The sequence below is a fragment of the Phragmites australis genome, chromosome 2, assembly GCF_958298935.1.
Source record: "Phragmites australis chromosome 2, lpPhrAust1.1, whole genome shotgun sequence".
Taxonomy (NCBI): Eukaryota; Viridiplantae; Streptophyta; class Magnoliopsida; order Poales; family Poaceae; genus Phragmites; species Phragmites australis.
This window is the reverse complement of record NC_084922.1, coordinates 4627346-4641653: the sequence shown is the minus strand read 5'-3', so window position 1 is coordinate 4641653 and position 14308 is coordinate 4627346. Positions and strand designations below refer to the sequence as shown.

Here is a 14308-nt window from a genome sequence, read left to right as displayed (position 1 = left end):
CATTTAATCGATAATCAGATAAGAAACAATGAAGCCATAACCTATCAAATGGAGGCATAGCGATAGGAGGAAGAAAAACATGTACCTTGTTAGTAGACCAGGTGCCGTGATGCAACCAAACAGCCAGGCACACTACAAGCGTCCACCCTAATAGGAGAACATAAGCAAAGGCGTGTCGTTAGCAACCAAAACAAAAAAAAACATAACAAAAACAAAAACAAGTGCAAGGAATACCAATCTCATCCAATGCCTTCCATACTTACTGTCAGTGGAAAAGGTCATGACCAACCACCAAGACCACACCCACACCACCAGAAACGAAGATAGGAACAAGATGACAAGCGCTAATCTCCGGAGCTAAGGCCAACAAAAAAAAGAACCGAATGCAAATCACAGGTTGGACCATACAAAGGGCGAACACGAGAAATAGACCAAAAAGAACTACGCACAAAGTGAGTGCACAAAAGCAACCCAAGAGGAACCAAAAAACAAACGGCACAATCAACCCTAGTATCAACCATAGGGGAAAACAAAAAAGAGGAAAAAATTGAGACCAACGCCAGAACCAACAGCTAACAAGCAAGAAACAACTACATATGAAAACCAAATCCAAATAATGAAATAGGTGGCAATAAAAGTGGGAGAACCGGAAGAGCCAGTAGCACAAGCACACACGCGCCAGGAAAAACAAGACAAAACCACATGTGCAGGCCTCCGATCAGACACAGGAATCACTTATCCCTCCAGCGATGGCGGCCAAAAGGTGGCGGCTTTCTTGGAATTCCGGCAAGAGATGGGGACTCCCAGGCCGGATGAGGAGAAATATGGGATTTCCTTATTAACAGATGGAAGCGACCTCCACAAAGCAACCCAACTCCTTCGATTACGTTTGGGTTCGAACCACTAGCTGAGTTCCACGGAGAACCGAGCACACCCACCAAACCCACACCCAAAGCAACGACAAACCAAAACAAAACCAGAAAAAGGGAATAAAGAAGAGCGCCTCTAGCATAGAACCGAATGTAACCTAAAAATTAATAGATCCAAGAAACAAGTAAGCTCCATAAACCAGAGGCAGGAAGCATTAGATCTACAAGACCCAAGAAACAATGAACGTCCACAAACTAGAGACAGGAAGCACCAGATCCACAACATAGGGTCCCCATCTGACGATGATCCTAACCTGATCTACAACGCAGAATTTCCATCTGACGATGACCCTAACCTAAGAACTAAATTCAATCAACCCAAGAAATAAAGAAGCTCCATAAACCGGAGGCATGAAGCATTAGATCTGCAAGACCAAGAAACAAGGAACATCCAGAAAGCAGAGGCAAGAAGCACCAAATCTACAACATGGAATCCCCATCTGACGATGACCCTAACCTAGAAACTAACTCAAATCGACCCAACAAGCACGCAAGGTCCATAGCAAATTACGAAGAAGGAAGCAAAGGGTAGGACGGCCAGTGCAAGAACTCACCTAGGGAAACAACGAATGGAGACGCAAAAGCTAGGACGAGCAACGCAAAAGGTCACCTAGGAAAGGCACAAACAAAGAAAATAAAGCCGATGACCAGATCCATAAACCAGAGACAAGAAGCATTAATCGAATCGACCCAACAAACAGGCAACATCCATAGGAAAGTATGAAGACGGAAGCGAACGCTAGGACGACCAGCTCAAGAGCTCACCCACGAAAACCATGGACGGAGAAACAAAGTGGATGGCCGGACCCCCGAATGCGCCACTACCTTTTACACAAGAGAGAGTTGAGGACGGTGAACCACACAAAGGGAAGTAGATTTTTTATCCCAAATGAACCGCAACGCGTCAGCTACCCCACTAGCGACCCCTCACGAACGGGAAGTCGACACTGACACGCTCTCGGTAGGAAAATCCGCACGGTAGCACCCCACGCGCACACGCCTGCAATGGGGATAGGACGGCAGCAGGGTGACATGGCCTGCGGGTACATGCTGGGTGGGAGTTGTAAATAATGGAATAGATTGCATAGTAAATTAAATATTTTAGTACGTAAAAGATTGCGTGATTTGCACTGGTCATGTCATAAAAAAAATTCACTTGTTCAAGAAGACGAAGAAGAAAAGGAAATCCTGAGAGAGGAGTGGGCATCGTGGTAGTGCGGCAAATAGGAAAGAAGTGGGCGTAGTAGTCGCGGCAAACGTGTGCAATTGTGCAAAGCGGGTAGCCTACTGCTTCCTACTTCCTAGGGCGTGGAGCTAACAAGTCCCCAGATGGGCATTCCCGTAACTTCACCGTCTGCTGTTGCAGTAGTGGTGGGCCACCTACAAGGAATCCGCATTTCCCTCGACCTTTGCGTTCTTCCAAGTACAGAGAGAATCTTCAGGGCTAATGATGCAATTATCAAGCTGTCAGATCCCAGCCGTTCGTTAATTCCTAATCATGTGGCTTAGCTTTGGCAGCGGTCATGCAAAAGCTGGTTCTTCGGCACGCAATTTGCACATCCTGGTCAGTTCGTCTGCAAACTGAAATTGCAGATCATGTAGGTTTGTTCATTTGCCTGAATATCGTAATGAGTTTACAGGCATCATTGTAGCATTATCACCACTCCCCCTGGGACACGTCATAAGCCATAACATGAGGGTGGTTCAAAGCGGTGAAATCCGAAGAAACCTGATTGGTGTCTCGAGAAGATGCATTTGTACTTTAATCTTACTTGTTTACTCCTAGCTAAAAGCACTCGCAAGCATTCTGAATTCTGCACTAGAAGGCTGCCTTTAGACAAACAGGAGTAAAGAAAAGGTGAGCCTTTCACCTCCTGCAAATCTCCAGAAAATAGAAAGAGCGTTTGGAAAGTGACAAGGAAACAGAGGCCATTCCAGGGAAGCCTACAAGAGAGCAGTAGTATCAGTGAAGTTGTTGCCCGTGCAAGGTGATCTTAGTCCTGTTTGCTTTATTTTTGATTTTGCTTCAACTGTTATTAAAAATGAGAAGACAGAATAAATAGGGTTTTAAAAAATATTTTTATACAAGATAGAAGGACGCTTTAAAAAAATAACTAAAATTGAGATGTTTCTTTTGAGAAATTATGTGTTAAGAAGTCAAAAATTTATTGTAAAAATTAATAGTAATTTCTAGAATTAATTTTTCAGACCAGCCAAAAATATAACTTCTTAAACATAACTAAAAATAAAAGTTCGAACAAACCGACCAGTACTTATTCCCCTTACCTTGCCTCTCTTCTAATTTAAATCTCTAGCAAGGGAGAGGAGGTGAGAGCTTGTTTAGCCTTTGGCTTGGCCTCCCCTCCATCGTTGCATTACATCCTCCTCCACTCCATCTCTTGCTTCGCTTAACCCCTCCCCCAGCCCCAATCCAATCCTCCCCTCCGTGCCTTAACCCCACCCCAAATCCAGCCTTCAAAGCTTCCTCTTTCTCCCGGGCCCGGAGTTCTGTTCTTGGTACATAGGACAAGGTAAAGATTTGTTTTTTCGTCATCTGCTTCTTCCTGTTGGTGCTGCTGTTTATTCAGTTTGGTTTAACCCATCAGAGCATTGAGATTTGAGAGTGCTTTTGCCACCTTCATCAGCTGCATAGCCACCATCCTCTCCTCCCCCTTCGCCCACTTGCTCTTCTTCTTCCTTCTTTTCTCCCTCGGTGAGTTTTTGGTTCTTGGTGTTCATTCTTGTTTCTTTTTAATGGTGTTTCTTCGATCCAGCACTAATAAATGCGCTTTCTTGGCGCTGCTACGCACGCTGTAATGCTAGCAACTACCCTCTCCTGCCAGCTCTCATCAATCAGTTCCCTTTCTTTCTTCCCATTAAAAGGTGGCAGTTTTATTGATCCATCATGCCTTGTTCGGAAATGTGGAGGTTTTACCTGTTCTTGGTACACTTGCTAGCTGGTGGTACGAACTTCTGATCGCTCAATCCAGCGCTAGTAATCTTGGCCTCTCTCGTTACCGCCGCTATATTTCCAGTAATCCATCCTCCATTTCGAGCGGTTATTGTCATCAGTTTTCACCAAGCAGTTGGTTTCTGTCAGTTCCTACCAAATGTAAGCAGTTGCATACTCGCATTGGATCCCTTCTTGCAACCGCATGCTCCTCCTTGGATTCTTGGTGTCCTTCTCGTCCCTTCTATTAATTTTCCTAACAAAAATTAGCCATTGTAATTTCGTTAGATTGGTGTTGTTTCTCTAAGTTGCCCAGATGGCGGCATTCGGTTTTGCTGAACCATTCATTGTGTGCGCGCAGGACTTATGGGTGACCATCTCGCGTTGCTCGTGGACCGGCTGCTGACGGAGTCGACGCTGGAGGCGGCGATCGGCGGGGGGAAACAGATGGTCGATCTGCAGCCGGAGACGGTGGCGCTCGAGTACTGCCGCGGCGCCGACGGTGGCGGCTCCGCGTGTAAGGTGGTGGAGTGCAGGATTTGCCAGGAGGAGGACTGGGACACCAGCATGGAGGCCCCCTGCGCCTGCTGTGGCAGCCTCAAGGTAGTTATGCTCATGATCATGCTCTTCTTATTTTCAACCAAACTAATTGCTCTTGATTTTGCAGCAGATTTATGGCCTTACTACGTGATGATTATGTAATTGTTTTTCAGAATTAAAAAAAAGTGCTGCAGTTCCTTTTGTCACATGAAAAGGTGCTCTCCTTTTTTTTAGAGCAGAAGATGGAATAAGTGACTAGTCGTTGTCCCTGATTTATATTTTAGGGGCCGGCTTAGATTTCTAATTCCACACTGGTTAATGTAGTTGACTTGGCATGAGAAATTGTTGACATTTATGGTTAGGGTAATAGGGTTTGATGTAGTAGGTTGTGCAATTAGGACTTGGGGGTTCCATGTTAACTTGAGGGTCAATTATAGACTTGACAAGAGCTATGAACCAAATCAACTGTGTTTGTCTCAATGTGGCTAGGACGGCACTGCCTAGTATGTATTGGCCTTCCTATTGGACAGTGACATAGTAGAGTGTTGAAAAATATAGGGAAGGGGAGATGTTGGTGTTCTCCCAAAGCTATGGGAAATGCAGGGAGCTATCTGTGTGAGTGTGACCTTTACGCAATGTGTGGGACAACTCACATTCTGCTGTATGCAAGGCCAAAATGTAGTTGAAACTTAAGTGCAACTCCCTGGGTTTGATCTTATTGCGCGTTCTTGTTCTGATAATAGTCATATGCCATGCTGTGTGATGAATGTACTAAGAATATATATTATTTCAGTTTGGCTATACAGTGATTTATACCAAATTCAATTATTAGCTTCTTTCTTGCAGTACGCTCACCGGAAATGCATCCAGCGTTGGTGCAATGAGAAGGGCGACACCATATGCGAAATATGCTTGCAGGTAATAATGCTTGGGTGAACTATGCATGTTAGTTGTAGGTTAAAAAATATGGCCGATGGTGATACAATTTTAACAAATGTGTGACTAATATGGACTTAAAGTTTGCTATATTTCTTCAGCAATTCAGGCCAGGTTATACTGCCCCAAAGGAGCTGTTTCACTATGGAAGTATACCAATGAACTTCAGGTACTCATCTTAAGCACTCTTAAGCAAGTTAGTCTGTGTTCTTGCTTAGTTCACTCTATGAATGCTTTAACATCTCTCTACAGAGGGAATTGGGAGATTGGCCGGCAAGATATCAATGATTCCCAGATAATTACAATGGTGCCGACGGAGCGTGATTTTATGGACAGTTACGAGGACTATTTGCCTATCAGGACAAGAAGCAGCACCCTGTGTTGCCGGACGGTCGCCGTAATTGTGAGTTCCTAACAATTATCTAACTTCAAGTCCAACCCTTTGTTGTGGTTTCCTGTATCCCCTTTGTGATGAAATCCGTCGTCGCGGTTGAATCATTGAACAGTTCATGGCACTCCTGATCCTTCGCCACACTCTTCCTCTAATGATCGGTGGAAATGGGGAGTACTCGTTGGCCTTATTCTCGGTAAGATTGATGGTCATCATTCACCAGTATCTTTTATGACTTATGATATTGTTCTTGAGTTGATGTATCCTATTGTGCATTCTGCTTCTGGAAATTAAGCTTCTTGTGCTGAGGACTGCGGGAATTCTGTTCCCAATCCTGGTGATGGTGAGAGCATTGGCAAGCTTCCACCGTCGACGGCGGCAGCAGGTAACTTCATCACTGAATGTTTTGCCATTGTTGGAACCTGCACAGGTGTAGACAATCGTTACAATTGCTGTGCCAAATGCAGTCCTGATCCTGTTCCCATTCAGTTTAGCAGCAGCAGACATAGCATAATAGCATGTCACACTTGTGCAGATTTCTCCATTTGTAGTAGCAACAACCTAGATTTCTCAGGCATAACTCTCGGATCTAGATCACTTAAAACTGCAGGAAAGCCGGGAAATGTATATGTCTTCGTCAGACACAGAGGAAGAGGAAGAGGAAGAAGAGGAGGATACGGTCACCAATTCTGCACGACCAAATTACTTGCAACCGCCACGCTCCATACCAGTCTACTGACATGATCAAGATAATGCCTTCCAACCTCCAATCTGACCGGAAATTTCAGCTGACAAAAGCAAGGATCACAAAAAATCCAAAAAAATGGAAGAAAAATGGGTATATGATGAGACATAGTAAGATAGCCTGAAGCCACTCGCTTCTATGTGCACAGAGAAGAATGTAGTGGTTCTGTACATATGAGAAAAGAGCAAGTCTACTAACCCGGATGCTGTAACTTGTGAGCCTCTACTGCAGCAAGTTCAGCTTACTTTATGTACCGAAGATATTATGGTGTCAAATTACTTTATGTACCGAAGATATTATGTTTCAGTTTCCGAATTTCTAATTGGCGGCCTCTCCTTTTCTTTCTATAGTCTTGCATTTTGCATCACTGATTGCAGTCATATTATACATTTTTTTGTTGTCAGTTTGATAACTTGGCCAGAAGACAGCTGTATTGCTGGTCGAATTGTTTTTTTTTTATTGTGAGCAACTCCAGCTAGATCTTACGTCAAGATAAGTGCAGCTCAATGTATCATTGGTCGGGTATTTATCCAGTCTTTGCGCATTACAACATCTGTATGTCGGATTGCATCAGTAGCTTGACATGCTTTCGAAATGAACAGCCATCTAGGCATGTCAAAACATAACATCTGAACTCTGAAGAACCTATCACACAAAGTCAAATACTAAAATATCGTGCAGAAACATCAGCCGTGCGGGTACATTGTTAATAACAGGTATGGTAAGTTTCTAGGGGCAATGGAAATAAACGGGGCATACATGTATGTTTCACTTATGCAGGAAAGCAACTGTCGTGATGCAAGAACTATCCACACTAGGGTAACTTTGGACATGGTCGAGGTAGCTAAACACCGCGGCATCACTGGCTGGCAATCCTTCTGAGTCCATGGCACCAAGCTTTCTTTGGTTCAAGTTCTCTACCTCCTGCACCAACTCATCCTTGGTTCTGCTGCATGATGTGATGACCTAAAAAAATATGTAGAAGTGACATCAGAGGCTGATGGTCTCTTTTGAATAGCCATATTTCTCATACAGGGATATGTTAGACTGCTTTGTAACAAAAGTTCCAACAAATAGTTACTACAAAAGGTGAAAGTATATAGCAAAAGGAGGGTTAACACAGTTAAACAGCATATCATATTTGGATAGCAATTTCGAGTAGATAGCATTGGGATATAAAGAGTTTCACCATCAATGTAAAACTGACAGTTCCTAATTCTGCCACAAATGTACTAGCAACAAAGAAAAATAAATCCAGGTTCAATTTGGACAGAAGAACTGACCAATATGCCACCTGGGGAAACCAAGCTAGCAACTGACTGCCAATACATCATTCTGAAATTCAGAAGATGAAAATAGATTAGAGCATGGGTGCAAACAAGTGATCTCATTCATTCACATTTAAAGAATTCAAACAATTAAAAATATGTACCCATTGGTGTGAAAACCTAATGTTTATGATACTGCACAAGCATCAATGTTGATACCCCATTGGTGTGAAAACCTAATGTTTATGATACTGCACAAGCATCAATGTCGTATCAACATCTATACAGTAAGCATGTGTTTACCTCTTCACAGGTCCATCAGGATGGAGCCCAATTGCATCAAGAGTCCCTTCATCCATGACAAGTTCAAATCTTCTCTCCAACTTCGACTCTAACACATCATCAACCTGCAAAAGGATCGTTCATATAAACTGAAATGTTTCTTTCTGCTCTTTCAATATTGAGGCTAGTTTTGTACCTAAGATACAACCAGATAGTCATTGAGGATATTATATACCGAAGCACAAAAAGAACAGCAAATACAGGCACGCAATATGAACATGTAATGATGGGCATGCATGTTGATGTGAGCATATATATGCTCCACTGACTGACTCACCAAGAAATTAATGTGCTCAAACCCGTCACGAATTGCAAGATTTCGAGCAAGCTCAATTGCGCCTTCACTGTAGTCGATCCCAGTCAGATCAGAAAACCTGTATGTTGTATATTAACACATCAGTACTGGTACTAAAATGCCAAGTAACAGTTTCTCATTTCCTCAGCATACCCTTGCTTCGCAAGCTGATGCAACAGTCTGCCACTCCTGGTCCCAATGTCCAGTACGCTGCAGCCGGGCAAATCCTTGCTTGAACACAAATTTTTGGTCCAGCCTACACGGACATTCATGACCTCAGAGCCAAACCTGCAAACTCACACGAGTTTTGATCGACAGCAATATAAGCATTGAAAGTCCAATCAATCCATAAAACAAAGAAAAAATATACGATTTATATTTGCATCTCTTCCTGAATGGGAAGATGGCTGCAAAACATCTGTTTGTCCAAACTCCAAATCAGTAATCTAATAGAGGGAAAAGACAACTCTGCAGGTTTCAATTTTTTATTTCACCAATGGATGGTGAACATAGCTTATACCAGCCAAGCCTCTGATACAAAATAATAATCACCCATATTGCCTGATATAAAAAGTTGAAAGTAAACATGGACACATGGTACAGTTTAAACATGGATAAGAGAAAGTTTCTTATTCCCATCCTGAAGTGAATTCCCTTGGAAAGACGGGTCTAAGGGGCGATTTGGGATCGTAATGTTGTGATGCACTGCATTGCGGCTGCCAAAATCTAGTCTGTTACGGGAATATTCACTAATTCCAGTAAGATTTTGCTTTTATAAATCAAAGATGCTTCTAACTAACCGCGACATTCAGGTCTAGAAAAAAAAAAGTGATTTTGAAAAACCACCGTAAAGTTTGTACATCGCTAAGTTGCTGTACTGGTATAGTGTTAGCATGCTTTACATTCTCCTGATTGCTCACTATCGTGTCCTCAGCAAAGCCCAAACCAATTTTTTGTATAAATGCCCATGGCACAAAAAAATCATCATCCAGGAAACGAAGGCTGCCACTCCAAATTCTGTGCATATGAGAACAAGTTTACATGCTGGTAAAATAGCTTGAAGAATCTTACCAGTCATCAGCGTGGCTGCGTTCGTGGAAATTAGCAAGGTCCTCGGCATAAGCGCCATCCTGAAAATTCTGCAAGCCCAGTATCTGTGGCTCCACATCGCTGGAGTCAGGGACATCCTTATCGAAGCTGCTCAATATTCACAGCACCAACAATTAAGATCCTTTTGAAGACTAAAATGCAACAACTGAGAGACCATTGGATTAAATCACGCTTTTAGGGCAAGTGAATTGGCCCTTTTCCCCCAACACGAGGAACCAGATCACAGTATCTCGAACAATTCGCAGCATAAGAAGCAATGAACGAAGATAATCGGACAAAATCAGTTCACCTGAAGTCGGAGGAGGGGTTGGCGGTGGCCGGAGCGGAGGGCGCGGCCGCAGAGGAGGCGGAGGCGGAGGCGAGGAGGACCTCGGCGGTGTCGGCGTAGCGCTGCTCGTCGTCGAGGGTGCTTCCGTAGTCGCTCTTGATCGACCACGAGTCCGCGGCCACGGACCGGTCGTCGTCGGACGCCATCTCGCCCGGGGGCCCAGGGGGGGGCCCGCCGCCGACGCCTCCCCAGACGCCGCTGCCGACCATCCGCGTCGGGAAGATCTCCGGGTCCTCCGGCGGCCACCGTATCCCCGCCATGGCGCTCGCCTCGCCCTCGCCTGAACCCTAGCCGCGTGACGTCGTCGGTTGCCGGCGTGTTTGGTCGTGTCGCGAGGACGGGGACGAGGGATGCGAGGTGAGTCGGAGATGACAGGTGGGTCCGGGTAGAGAGCCTACGGGTTTGATCGGTTGGTAGTACACGAGTAACCGTTTTTATACAAGTGGTAGTACACGAGTAAATATAAATATATATTCCCAGTCTAGCCGATAAATACAAGTTTTTTTACCACTTATATAAATCACCTATTAGTATTATAAAAATAATCTTCATATGAGTTACCGATCATAATTTTAATTTTAGATACGCTCATATAACATCAGATTCGATGAAAAAACTCAGATCAACTAATCCAAACAAATACAACAAATAAAATATGTTTACATATATAATTATACAGCAATATTTATACGGACAACCCATCACACCCGACGTGTCGGCGTGGGTGTTGGTTGGAATGGCGCGGGGACGCTGAGAGGAATGCCGGGTGGTGGAGATTACACCCGCTGAATCGCGGGGCCAGATGATTGTGGGACCACGCGGCAGTTACCACGGTAGAAACACTGCGGTGCGCGCGGGTTCGGGTTGAAGGCCGTTCGTCCTCGGGACTGGGCTGACTTCTCTTTTTTCGTTGACGAAAAACGGACTCAGCCCATCAGCTAATTTTTTAGGTGGACTGGGCCGAATTTAGAATAGCTGGGCTTTGGTTTCACAAATAAATTGCTATATTCCTCTCGAAAAAATAAATTGCTATATTTCCCCCAAAAAATATGCTACTTTCCCCTAAAATGCTACTACATATTCGCTACAAAAAATAAATGGTTATGTATACTTCCGAGAAAATTTTCTTTTACAAAAAGCAAAATCGTTGGAGTTTAGATTAGTCCTCTGATAAATTGTATATGTCTACATTTTCTTCTCAACAAAGGAATATTGCTGGAAAGAAAATTCTGTAGGTAAATTGACACTTTACGAGTCTCCGATTATTTAATCTGACCTCTTTGGCTTGTCTATATAAAAGTTTATCTCGCAAGTTGCAACCATGAGAACCAGTGTGTTGAGTGTTTTATATCATTACAGGTAGATGATAAACTGGCATATCTTATGATATCGCTTTGTTTGCTTCAAAGCAACATGACCTAAACTATATAAGGACCATTTTGAGATATGCTCCCTTTGTTGTTCCGTAACAAGTAGCTTGTACAGCTGATGTCCAACTGGCATTTGGCAAGCATATATATCTTGCAAGTCGGTATACAGCTAGCTCTTAACTCCCCGTAGTATATATGCTCTCTGCAACCTGTGTGCCGTCTGGCTAGAACCCCATACAGTTGCACATGTAACACACCAACCACACTTGTAGGATACAAATTATTGAAGAAGTGAAAGGCGAGAACGTATCCATTGCTACCTTATATGATGGGATATACCATATATTTGATGGATACTTTCTAATATTATAAATTCGAATATGTGGGACTTGATATACTCGAATATCACGAATATCTATATAGAAAGATTTCGATCCGGTTAACCTACTCTAGCACGACTAGTATGTAAGATGGATTCGACAGCTCTGTCTTGACCGATAAGATGAAGAGCTCATTATCAACTATAGCCGGAACTAAGGCGGGGACCCTTTTATAAAGCGGGGACCCTGACTCTCGAGGAGAACTCAAGACAGATCAACACCTACACAACTCGGCGCAAGCACCAAGACCTTAGCTTTGGAGATACTCGACAACTTCAACCTCAAATTAGTTTAGATCCGATCTACTATATTTGTCGGAGTATTGGGTGAGGGGGCATCCTGACTGACAAGACCCATGAGGCATATGTCAGACGGCAGGAGATATTTCTTGACCTATGGCTATTGCACAACCAGACGGAGACTCGTACGACTAGGACAAGGCTTGTACGCCCAGTCTCCTTGCGATATTATGCGATACCATGACCAGTCTCCTTGAGATATTATGCAATCCTACGATCAGTTCTTGCTGATCGCAGGACTAGTCCTTACCTAACTCGTCTAATCACATTTATTATTGTCTACTCAAGTATTTTCTTTCCCCATGCACCCCATCCGATGAACATAATCATGGTCAGTGTAATTGGGTATTGCCCATCTTGTAGCATTAAATACTACAAGATGAGTCTTTTACAAGCCAACCTAGCGTCGCACGACGGACAGGACGGGGTATGTAAGACGACCAGACAAGTGGACAATTTTGCAGGTAGACTTGCAGAGCGAAGGGGACGGGACGGTTTGGCAGACGATGTTGCAGCACACGGTGATGGGACAGGTCGAAGATCCAGGGTCCACAAAGTGAGGTGTTCCACGGATGGGACAGACACGTGGAGGTCTCGGAGCAAGTTGGGATCACCCAATTCTACATAATAATGATCTAAGAGTAAAATATCCAGTCAGGAATGGGTATACTAAGCGGGATCCACTTGTAAGTTATCCTTCTCCATCGAGTTCATGTTCACCCGCTGGTCAAAAACGCGAGTTGACTAAAAGTTTGCAAAAATCACCATGTTTTTTCTTCTCTCTCTAGTTTTATTCTACTCTTTTTCTTGTTGTTGAGTGAGTAGTCACTTGAGGTCTAATGCATTTAATAATATGCTAGTTGAGTTTTCAGGTATCGATTGGTATTTGATAAATAGGTTTTGAGGATTGTTTTAGCATGTACTAATCGATTTTTGCATCTACTTATGCTAACTATATTTCATCAACAAGGGAATAGTGGTAAGAGCATATTAGATAAGTAAAATAATAATAATATTTTACAGACATCCCCAAACCATGGATCAAGTTTCGAGTGTTTCAAGTTAAAAACTGCGGACAATCAACTAGAAAGACTGTCCTCACTTTCTTCGTTAAGCAAGCTGAGCCCTGGGGACTCGACGAAGGCAGAGATTAGAGGCTTGATGCTTTGAATGATATTTGCTACCTCCTCTACTGAACAATCAAACCCTTCTGTCACTATTGATGTGCCGAGGTTGGGGTTGTAGCTTTTGAGGAGACCAAGTATTGTCTCGACACTTACAGAGGTCGACTCCTTCATGCAGTCAAATGTCTGATCCTTCAGCTTTTTGAAAGCGTGATGACCTCGGTGTCCCGCTCGATGGCCATAACATCTCGTGCGGCTGCAATGGTGTCCCGTTTGACAACCATAACGTCTAATGCGACAGCAATGGTGTCTTATTCAGCAGTCATATTGTCTCATTCGGCAGCCATGACCTTTAATGTTGTGAGCCCAATTTTCATATAAAGTCAGTTTTACAAAAACATGCATGTAGTTTTTATGGTGAAATAGGTAGTATAGAAAACGCTAGCTTTATATGCAGGGTTCTTTTTTACACTTGTAGATGACCATGTCTCATTAATGTCATGGTGCTGCGTGGCCATGCTTTTAGATAAACATGTAAGTATATAGGTGATGAATCTTGACCTATGAACTTAAAAGTTGAGATAGAGAGTATGTTATGATAATTGATGTTGTTAAGGGATTTAGCAATAAGAAATCTAGGGTTTAGGCAAGAAGGGAAGGTTGGTGTATGTGCCTGTTGATGTGTTCTGGTCATGATTATCTTGGATGGATATGTTTTGTGTTTACCCTTGTGAGTTAATTGGTGGTCTTTCCCATACCATATTAAGGACTGGTTCGTGGAGCGACCACCTATGACAACAATACAATTATGAGACCTGTATGGTATGGCTTGGCTAAGTAATTAGATACTCTTCCAGTGTTGTATGAGCCAGTTCGATGTGTAGAAAAGGAAGGAGTATTTCCCGTATCTACCTGGCATAAGAGGGGGCTTTTGAGGTGGAGGGTTATTCCACTTATGTACGGCGGTGAAACCTCAGTAGGCAGTGTATACTGGGAGACTCTTTGAAAAAGTCTCGTAATGATTTCTCAACGCATACCTCAGAAGTGTGTAAGGTATCGACGGGTATCGGCAAAAGAGTTGATCGTAACTCGTGAGTAAAGTGTACCAACTCTGCAGAGTGTCAAACTGAATATTCAGTCATGCTCACGATTATGAGTCGTATGGACCCTCGCATGATTAGTTAGGTGGATGTTTTTCATGGTTAATAAATGGTTGAATTCTCAGAGGTTGAAAGGAGATCTTTTGCACTTCTTTCCCTTTTAAAATAAAACTGTTTTTTTTCCGTAGATTTAGGCTAAAA

At 43.3% G+C, this 14308-nt stretch overlaps 2 protein-coding genes across 6 annotated transcripts; one reads left to right on the top strand and one right to left on the bottom strand.

Moving 5' to 3' along the window:
- The first annotated feature begins 3249 nt into the window (after window positions 1–3249).
- On the top strand, window positions 3250–6855 carry LOC133895600 (uncharacterized). Of its 4 annotated transcripts, XM_062336042.1 has the most exons (9): window positions 3250–3460; window positions 3536–3642; window positions 4241–4482; window positions 5266–5337; window positions 5439–5524; window positions 5608–5758; window positions 5862–5942; window positions 6042–6131; window positions 6357–6855. In XM_062336042.1, exons 3-9 carry the CDS (start codon window positions 4246–4248, stop codon window positions 6483–6485), a joined length of 846 nt encoding a protein of 281 aa, XP_062192026.1. In that variant the 5' UTR covers window positions 3250–3460; window positions 3536–3642; window positions 4241–4245; the 3' UTR covers window positions 6486–6855. The 4 variants fall into 4 exon arrangements, with proteins under 4 accessions (XP_062192026.1, XP_062192019.1, XP_062192034.1 ...); XM_062336035.1 differs by lacking the exon at window positions 3536–3642; XM_062336050.1 differs by lacking the exon at window positions 3536–3642 and having other exon boundaries at window positions 5457–5524; window positions 6357–6853.
- Window positions 6856–7126: 271 nt separating this feature from the next.
- On the bottom strand, window positions 7127–10246 carry LOC133895585 (uncharacterized). 2 transcript variants are annotated; one of them, XM_062336016.1, is made up of 7 exons: window positions 9796–10245; window positions 9468–9593; window positions 8550–8684; window positions 8379–8475; window positions 8063–8166; window positions 7775–7826; window positions 7127–7457 (listed from the first exon to the last, which is right to left on the bottom strand). In XM_062336016.1, the coding sequence occupies exons 1-7, from the start codon at window positions 10092–10094 to the stop codon at window positions 7260–7262; spliced, it is 1011 nt and encodes a 336-aa protein (XP_062192000.1). In that variant the 5' UTR covers window positions 10095–10245; the 3' UTR covers window positions 7127–7259. The 2 variants fall into 2 exon arrangements, with proteins under 2 accessions (XP_062192000.1, XP_062192008.1); XM_062336024.1 differs by lacking the exon at window positions 7775–7826 and having other exon boundaries at window positions 7266–7457; window positions 9796–10246.
- Window positions 10247–14308: the final 4062 nt, after the last annotated feature.